This window comes from Octopus sinensis, unplaced genomic scaffold (genome assembly GCF_006345805.1).
Source record: "Octopus sinensis unplaced genomic scaffold, ASM634580v1 Contig18111, whole genome shotgun sequence".
NCBI classification, from domain to species: Eukaryota; Metazoa; Mollusca; class Cephalopoda; order Octopoda; family Octopodidae; genus Octopus; species Octopus sinensis.
Genome location: NW_021835552.1, coordinates 20,001 through 30,499, shown reverse-complemented (window position 1 = coordinate 30,499; position 10,499 = coordinate 20,001). Strand labels below are relative to the sequence as shown.

The window sequence follows — 10,499 nt, the reverse complement described above, 5'->3', positions numbered from 1 at the left end:
TCTGTGGACAGAAACTGCAGCACTTAGCGGATCGGTTTCTTGTCTTAATAAAGCGTAGTCAGTGAGAATATATCCACGTTAAACTTGACGCTAGATTAATAGCTTATTCCTATTGATACCCTGTACATACATGCTCTCTGCTAATTTGAATTCATTTTGAATTCTGCAAATTGCATTTTATGGTGTTTTACATATGATATCATGCATTTAGTTTCATTGTGTCGCAGTGACATTTTCAAACAGCTGTTTATACTGAGATCATGTGTTCGGCGTTTGCAGCGATGGAGCTTCAAGTTCAATCCCATTGTGCAGCACCTTGTTTGAGCAAGTATCTTATGATATTGCTTGGCTAGACCAATGTCTTGTGATAGAATTCTGTGAACGGAAATTGCGGGAAAACTTGTGTATATATATATATATATTAGGAGAACCAATTTCTCGTCACCGGTCACTATTCGATCCCAGAAAGTTTCATTCGTGAGACGCGACAGAAAAGAAGGGCACACATTCACTCTCTGTACGGCGTGATTAAACTCAGACAGTTTGTGAGGAACCCATTGACTCAATTTGCTGACTTTTTCGATGGCACGCAGATATCGGAGAATGGTTGAATGACCAAATCCAAGCTTCTCTGCTGGTCCCTCAACAGTTACAATGGGATTTTGTTCCACCGGGGTTTGCAGGATGTCCTCGTCGAGATCTACAGATCCTCCCAGCATACGCTTATTGTACGATCCCCATACACTGTATTAATATTCCTCGCACTTTCCGCTGCGTTGTTGCCTCTATTGAACTCATAAAACAAAATATGCCGAATATGATCTTTTGTCAATTCCATTCTAGCTTTGAAAAAATAACTGTTAAAATCGAACCGCAGTCTTCAAAACTTGTACTTAAGAATAAAGACAAGATAATATTATTACCTGCTTTTAGGGATAACCCAATATATATATATATATATATATATTCTTTTATCCATTTGTAAGTTTCAGCCCTGAGGCTGTGGCCAGGCTGGGGCACCGCCAGTGTGTATGGTTCTATGTACTTAAATATGTATAGACATACCTTCACACGGAAATATTTTTGTCGAAGCTACAAAATTAAACAATTTTACTTTGAGGAGCAACACCAGGCTCCTTGAATTTTCATTTCATTGTGTGTGTAGTGTGTGTGTATGTGTGTGTATATATATATGTATACATACATAAATATATAAAATATATATATACATACATATATATATATATATATATATATATAATATATATATATATAATACATACATGTATGTATATAAAAATATATATATATTTATAAACACACCACACACAAACACATACATATATATACATGTACACACACCACACACACACATGCACATATATTTATACTTTTTCTAAAGCTGCAAAAACAAAAAAAACTGCTCTCTATCTATCCATCAATGTATGTATGTATGTATCTATCTATCTATCTATCTATCTGCAGAATTCTGTGTGGGTGTATATATTTATGTATGTCTAAGTGTAAATCCTCATTAATATATAATCATATTTATATACATGTGTTTGTGTGTGCGTGTGTGTGTGTGTGTGTGACTGCGTATAAACGTATGCGTACGTGTGTCCACATATGTTCCATGAATAATTAAATGAAGCACATTGCCTAATATTTAACTAGTTTTTATTGAATTAATATCAAAAAATTTTCAGTGTCTAATACATTCATTACACTTACACACACACACACACACACACACACGCACACACACACACACACACACAACACACACACGCGCGCGCAGGCATACGTAGCAGTAAGCACAATCACATTAACAAAACATTCTCCTTTTCACAGGCGACTGGCACACTTTTAGAGAGAACCAACGACCAACCAGCGCACATGCCCCACATTCGTACATACAGCTATATGTTGTCACAACTCGTTATCGATCGGTGTTCTGAATAATTAGTGAAACTTCATTAGAGAGATGTCGAACTGTCTATCATATATAACTCTCATTTAGGAAATGGTTTCATGATAAAACGGCGGAAAAAAAAATAATGATGAAAAAAATAATAACATGTAGCTGAAAAGTGTATTGAGTTTTGACTTAGTTTTGCGTCGAAAAGAAGAAAAAATAGAGAAAGCAAACTGGCAGAAACTTTGGTTAGTCAACGGAATCATGGTTTTAAACAATGGCTAAAGAAATTGGAGAGGAATTTGGATTGAGACCGAAGATTGTATGACTGTTGTGAATAATAAACAGCTTGACCGTAATTTGCTGCATAAAAAAAGCTGGTATGAATTTCGGACATTCACAAATACCCAGAGAAAATTCCGATTTACAATACTCCAGGCGATTGGTAAAGAGCTTGAGGCGCTTCGGTCGTGATATGCAGTTGAGATGAATTCTGGACTTTGGAAAATCTTTGCAGACAATTCAGAGATCGTGCTTTTTTTGTGGTATGAATTTTAGATTACTGGTACTCCTAAATAGCTGGAGAAATTTGGATGTCGGATGGTGTTAGTAAGAATGTTGGACTCAAGCAAATAGCTGGAAATATTTCGGACACGATGTCCAGTTGAGCTGCATGCCAGACATAGAGAAACCGTTGCAGAGAAGCTGAAGACCATACCTTTGTGATATGAATTTTATAGTACTGCCAATGCTACAGAGCTGGAGAAAATTCGAATGTCGTATGTTACCTGTAAGAGTATTTATTGGTCTTCAGCAAATAACCGGAGTTATTTCGGAAACTGTTAGGAATAATGGCGTATTAGAATAAAACTGACCAGGAATTTGAATATTGTTTGTTGGAGATATGGATTTTGGACTTATTCTAAACACAACTCGTCAAACCATATAAGTGCAATAAACCCGAGGGAACAACAACAAAATAGATGTGGACTGAAAGGTATTCATTTTCAATAGTTATATCCAATTAGTCTAATTTAAATTAATTGATTAAATAATTAACCGATTTATTCACAGCTTTTATAGTAAAAAAGTAATTATGACAATTATATTATGGTCGAGGTTTAACCTTCGAGAAAAGAAACTGCTAGAAATATAAGAAGGCTGTTGTTGTTGTAGTTGTTTGTGTTGTTGTTTTCTCATGTCGTCTAGCCCCAGGTCAAAAGTTCTAATTCAAATCTGTAATAAATGGCGTTCTAGCCATGACGATCCCGCCATCCTGTAACTACTTGTTATTACATTATCCACGGTGTCATTCCACATTGCTGCTATTTTTTTTTCACCTATCTTGATTTGGAACTTCTGTTAACAAACGCATTCCTGCCGTGGACCTATCTATGTATTATCCAATGTGATTCCCCAAGTCGATGTTTAACCCCAGGTCAACTAAACCAAGCAGATCGGTAATCAAAGAAGTTCCAGTGATGATATTACCATCTTTTTACAGTCATCTTTGATCACATTATCCAATGTATCTTTCATAGTTGTTTTTGTTGTTCAGTTCTATATTTAAGATAAGGAATTCTGTACATAATTTACGTTATTTACATTTGACGGATATTTGTCCTCATCGTGTTTGTTGTTAACACAGCAGTTCCGCTGATATACCCTCCAGCCTTCTTCAGGTGTCTTGGGGAAATTTCGAACCTGGGAATGAGAATATATATGTATGTATGGATATGCATACATGGCCTGCGCCAATCTTTGGTCGCAACATATCTAAATTTTATGTATTTATGTGTGGGTTTATGTGTATATGTATCTCTTTTACTCTTTTACTCTTTTACTTGTTTCAGTCATTTGACTGCGGCCATGCTGGAGCACCGCCTTTAATCGAGCAACTCGATCCCGGGACTTATTCTTTTGTAAGCCCAGTGCTTATTCTATCGGTCTCTTTTTACCGAACCGCTAAGTGACGGGGACGTAAACACACCAGCATCGGTTGTCAAGTGATGTAGGGGGGGGGGACAAACACAGACACACAAACACACACACGCATATATATATATACATATATACGACGGGCTTCTTTCGGTTTCCGTCTGCCAAATCCACTCACAAGGCTTTGGTCGGCCCGAGGCTATAGTAGAAGACACTTGCCCAAGGTGCCACGCAGTGGGACTGAACCCAGAACCATGTGGTTGGTAAACAAGCTACTTACCACACAGGCACTCCTGCGCCTATATACATGTATATATATATATATATATATATATATATGGGATAATAAACTGAGTGGTTTACTGGTAAAGCCTGGTCATTTACACAGAGATTGTTATGTATATGGCAAAGGCAAGATGGAAGATGGAATATACGAAAATTTATTATTAAACGGATCATTTGTCGATGTTGCCAATATCGGATTGGGATTTCCGGTTCAAATGACTGCAAAAAGAAATACTTTTAGGATTTCGTTGCTGTTCTGCCGTCGTTCTTAGCAATCGGTTTTGTCCGGAATGTTAGCTTTGTTCTCGAAGGGGAAAAGAGATTGGTGCACGCTATAGAGACAAGCCTCACGGTCAGAGGATAAAGCAGGTTTAGTCTATGTAATTAAGAGAGAGAAAGAAAGAGAGAAAGAGAGAGAGAGAGAAAGGTAAGAGAGAGAGAGAGGAAAGAGAAAAAGAGAAAAGAGAGAGAGAGGAAAGAGAAAGAGAGAGATAAAGAGAAGAGAGCGAGAGACAGAGAGAAGGGAGAGAGACAGAGAGAAGAGAGAGAGAGAGGAAAGAGAAAAAGAGAGCAGAGAGAGAGAGAGGAAAGAGAAAAAGAGAGCAGAGAATGAGAGAGTACGGAGAGAGATAGAGAGAGAGAGATCAGAGAGAAAAAGAGAGCAGAGAGAGCAGAGAGAGGAGAGAGAGAGAGAGAGAGAGCGGAGAGAGAGAGGACGTGGGAAGAGAGTGACTGAGAGAGGAAGAGAGAGGACACAGAGATAGAGAAAGGACACGGGGAGATAGATAGATAGATAGATAGATAAATAGATAGATAGAAAGAGAGAGAAAAAGAGAGATTATATGCGTGGGTGAAAAAGAGGGAATGAACGAGAGTGGAAACATTTAGATTTGCTTCTATAAGTTGCAGCGAGCAACAGCCATTGCATCAGTCGAAAACTTGATGAACTGACGACGATTGGAAAACTTATGAAGCTTTTTTAGTCACACTGATTTCCACAGAGAGCTGGCCATGGTCGAAAGACAAATTGTAGAAAGTCAATTTGTACAACTAAATTACATGTAAGTTTATTAAACGTCCTCATAGAAAATTGTTTATAAACTGATGTAGAAACAAGTCGTCTCGCTACTTGAGTCAATTAATCCCTAGCTACAACGAGAGTATTGATTCACTAATATGCAAAAACAAAACCGATTGTTCATATTGCGCTCATACAGCAGATGTTGTTTAAGCGTTGTCTCTTTCGCTCTTTATTTCTCTCTCTCTCCGTTTTAAATGAATTAAGTACTAATGATGCACTGGTAAGGACCGGTGAAAGTAATTTCTAACTAGTCTTCAATTCGTAGAGGCACAAGGCGTAGTGGTTAGAGCAGCGGACTCGCGGTCGAGGGATCGCGGGTTCGAATCTCAGACCGGGCGATGTGTGTCTTTATGAACGAAACACCAAAGCACCACGCGGCTCCGGCGGAAGGTAATGGCGAACGTCTGCAGATACTTTCGCCACAACTTTCTCTCACTCTTTCCTCCTGCATCTTGCAGCTTAGCGGCGTCCCGTTCAGGTGGGGAAACCTATACGCCAAGGAAACCGGGAAACCGGCTCTTATGAGCCAGGCGTGGCTCGAGAAGGAACAAACAGTCTTCAATTCTGTTCTGTAAAGAATCAAAGAAGAGAGATTAGATTGTTATTTATTTTATGCGATTTGGTCCCAAATAAGGCTTGAAGTCACCATAATGTAAGGAACTACAAAGAAGGCAAAAGGGGTCTGCTAATTCAAAAGATGTCGATTGATAAAAAGTTTAAGAAACAGGATAGCGAAGAACAGATGAGAAGAAGACGACGGTAAATTACATAGAGACAGATAGAGAGTCGTCATGCTTTTAGAAATAACATCATTGAAATCGGTCAGAGACAAACCAATGTCTGAAAATGCAATCATTTTTTTATTGATTGATTTCTATAATTATTCTGTTTTTTTGTCTTTTATTATATTATTTTCAAGATGTCACCTCCAATTTTGAAACGCGATGAGGACTTGCATGCATTATGCATGCTCGTACGCTTACATTATTTGTATCTAAATGTATATGTTTATACATTCATATGTCAGTAAGTATTTGTACGCAGGTATATATATATATATATATACATATATATATATGTATGTATGTATATATATATATATATATAATATATATGTATATATGTTGCGTGTCTATTGATATGTATGAATGTATATCTATCTATTTATCCATTTATACATACATAAAAAATAACGCATATATATATGTATATATACGCATTTGTATACTTATATATATACACACATATTTATATATATGTATATAAATGTGTAAGTATAAATATATATAATATATAATAAATATATACATATTTTTATATACTAATATATATACATATATATATCTTATTCTTTATCAAGAATATTATTTACAGTGTTTTGTGTGTGTGTGTATGTTTCGCTGTTTTTGTGCTTGTCCCCCTCCTCCGCTTGGCGGCCGGTGTTGGTGCTTGTCGCATAGACTTACCGCTTGGCAATTCTTGTTGATTAGTTTACTCCCTCCGCAATATTGTCTTTACGTAACGCATCTCGATAGAAGACTTAAAGACTCAAAGTAAGTATCGGGGTTGGTTTGTTCCATTTAACCCTTCAAGGTGGTGCCCCAGCATGGTCGCATTTCAATGACTGTACCTTGTAAATGATATATTACTTGTTACTTTATAGTTTTCTGTATTCAAAGTTTTGTACGCGAATTATTTCCCTTACCATGTAGAAAGGAATTTCAAGAACGCAAAATATTGGTAGGACAGGCGCAAAAGTGGCTGTGTGGTAAGTAGTTTGCTTACCAACCACATTGTTCCGGGTTCAGTTCGACTACGTGGCGCCATGAGCAAATGTCTTATGCTATAGCCTCGGGCAGACCATAGCCTTGTGAGTGGATTTGGCAGACGGAAACTGAAAGAAGCCCGTCGAATACATGAATATATGTATATATATATATATATAATATATATATATATATATATATATATATATATATAATATATATATATATATATAATATATATATCTTTATGAATTTATTTGCGTAATAAGATAAAAAAACCAGGATAGAAGGTCCTACAAGCTGTTTCTATCTAGGATATTTATTAATTATATCCCTTCATCGGATACGGTGTGAGAGGATATATATATATATATATATATATATATACAGATGTGTATGTATAAGTATATATTTGTGCTTGTGCCCCACTATCGCTTGACAGCCTATGTTGGTGTGTTTACGTCACGTAACTTAGCGCTTCGGCAAAAGTGACCGATACAATAAGTACTAGGCTTACGAAGTCCTGGGGTCGGCTTGTTGGACTAGAGGCGCTTCTCAAACATGACCGGAGTCACATGAGTGAAACAAATAATAGAATGAAAAAGAAGAAAAATGAATAAAATATGGATGGAAATGGCGAAATAAACATCCTGCTGCATGGAATTGAGAATAGAATTTGAAATGGAATCAGGACAATTATTTCTTTGTAGATTTGATTTGGAGCATAAAACGATATTGTTAGGAATTGATCCATTTTGCTACATGGAAATAAGAATAGAAAAATGGAAAGTGAACAGAAGAAAGAGAGACTATTTTCTTTTATTGTTTTATTTGTTTCAGTCATTTGACTGCGGCCATGCTGGAGCACCGCCTTTACTCTCGACCCCAGGACTTATTCTTTGTAAGCCTAATATTTATTCTATCGGTCTCTCTTACCGAGCCGCTCAGTTTCTGGAACGTAAACACGTAAACGTCGGTTGTCAAGCGATGGTGGGGAAAACACACACGCACACATACACACACATACACAGACATACACACATACACTCACATACACAGACATACACACATACACGCACATACACAGACATACACACATACATATGTATACATATACGAATGGCTTCTTTCATTTTCGTCTACCAAATCCACTCACAAGGCTTTAGACCGCCTAAGTCTATAGTAGAAGAGACTTGCCCAAGGTGTCACGCACTGGGACTGAACTCAGAACCATGTTATTGGTAAGCTAGCTTCCTATCACACGGTCATTCATGCGCCTACTATATCTGTTATTGTTGTATAGGAAGATCAACGGGGCTCATTAGTGTGTTAAAACAGCAGAGAAATATAGAGTGAACATTTGATCCTTCCTGGGAAAGATTTAATTTGGTTTGTTCAATTAGGTCATGTTGTGAACCTCCAGGTTTGTAGTAGGTGCTTCTTGAAGTGGTGGTATTTATAAAACGTCTCGGATCGAAAAGTTAGATAGTTTGCAATAGATTCATTGTTTTTTTAGAAATGAACTCTTCTCAGATAAGTATAACGCGCTACTCGATGTTATCTATTCTGGATGAATAAACTTATGTTATTATGTGTTTGTGCAAATGCGTGCATGTGTGTGTGTAGAGAAAATGAAAGATATTTTTGTTATATATTGTTATTGTTTTTGCCGATTAGAATTCCTTGAAAAACAACCACAATAATTATGCCCCAACACAATAATTTATATTACTATATTGATAAACTGTATGCATATTTTCTTTATTTATTTACCTATTTGTTATGAGCGATAGTTCATAAAATTGTTATTCATATCGGTAAAAAGCCAGTAAATTCTTTAGATATTTGATATCCCTTAGGTGGTTATTTAACACGTAACAATATCTATCTATCTATCTATCTATCTATCTATCTATCTATCTATCTATCTATCTATCTATCTATCTATCTATATATATATATACATATGTAGAGAGAGAGAGAGAGAGAGAGAGAGAGAGAGAAAGAGAGAGGGGGATAGAATCTGTATTATAGAGATAGAATATGTATATAGATTTATATATATATATATGTATATTTGTATGTATATATGTAATTACCTGCACAAGGCTGTTTTTGTACTTGCCACTATATATATATATATATATATATATATATATTTCATGTATAACTAAATATGTATATTTATTTGTTTATCTACATATGTTCTAATATTTCTTTTCCAGGTCGCATTCGTGACGTGGGTCCCTCGAAGACTTCATATCGGTGACAACTGTTCATTTGGTCCTGACCGAAGGCTTGATGCAGATAAGGCAACAGAGTCTCCATACAATCTTCTAACTATGTCTTCTTAATTCTATATGTGCCTCTACGTAAGTGTATAATTTCACATTTATTCGAAATGGTCCGTCTGTAATGCTTCTATGAGGATCAAAATGTCTTACAAAAACATATTAACTTGCAATCTATGCGAAAATAGATTCACCACACCGCCACGGCGATTCCCTTGTTTGCATACGTTTTGTGAACGATGTTTGACTCATCGGATTTTGGTGCGGGCCATCGAGTCTATCGTGCGACGGAAAGACGCCCTGTTGGCACGAAGAGAAATGGATCTGGAAAAAGCGAGCGTCGCATCAACGGCAACGTTGAGTAAGCGAAGCAGTATTGACAGTACCTGTTCAACAGCGATAATATCAAGGAAGTCATCGGTGAGTAAAGCCAATACCACCGAAGACGAAGCAGTAGAGACTGATGAACCGGCTGCGGATACACCTACTTCAGATAAACCGCCCGAGGAAGAAGAGCCCCCGGAGAAACCTCCAGTGCGCAGCCGGTTCTCATTTTTCTTTTCAAGTCGAAGGTCAGCGAAGAATCTCGCTAAGAAAGAAGAGAAAAAGAAGAAAGACGATGAGAAAGAAAACAATGAAAACGATAAGAAGAATGAGGAAGAAAAGAAAGAGGAAGTGGTTAATAGTGGCGAAAATAACGAAGAGGCTAACGATGGGCAACCCCCGAATAAAAATTATAACCCGTTTGAAGATAGTGATGAAGAAGGAGCAAAGAAAGAGAAACCCGAAGAAAAGGCCAGCAAAAAGAATATAGCCAATGACGTGGAGATCCCCAAGACCCCGACTGGAGCAAGAAGTGAGAGCCGTCGGGAATCAATGAGATCTGTTAGATCAGAAAGATCCGTGAAGTCTGAGCGATCAATGAAGTCAGAAAGATCATTGAGGTCAGTTAGTAAAGCCGAGTCCCTTGTCGGAGATAGCGGAAGTGTACACGACAGTTTGGCTCTGTCGATGTACGACAGAGAAAACTTTATGGCATTTGCTGTGAAACCCGATTATACAGACAACGATCTTTTGTGCGTGGCAACTAGGATTTGGTGTCCCAAATGCAAAATCGAAATCAAACTGAATGTAGAAATTCCAGTGACGGAACCAATTGTTCAGAACAGTGCCATCAAAGAAATAGTTATGAATAAATTCCCAATAAACGATTTCGTGGA

At 37.1% G+C, this 10,499-nt stretch overlaps 1 protein-coding gene across 3 annotated transcripts in view; it reads left to right on the top strand.

Moving 5' to 3' along the window:
- Positions 1 to 1,816: 1,816 nt before the first annotated feature.
- The window catches only part of LOC118761862, a 27,764-nt gene continuing 19,081 nt past the window's right edge, over positions 1,817 to 10,499 (top strand). Inside the window, exons 1-2 of one of the 3 annotated variants that reach the window (XM_036500027.1) lie at positions 1,817 to 2,915; positions 9,214 to 10,499. The exon at positions 9,214 to 10,499 is cut by the window's right edge and continues 1,621 nt beyond it. In XM_036500027.1, coding sequence (XP_036355920.1) covers positions 9,412 to 10,499 — 1,088 coding nt within the window. In that variant the 5' untranslated portion in view covers positions 1,817 to 2,915; positions 9,214 to 9,411. Of the gene's footprint in view, positions 2,916 to 5,051; positions 5,203 to 9,213 lie in introns of those variants that run through there. The other 2 variants (XM_036500025.1, XM_036500026.1) reach the window with 2 other exon arrangements.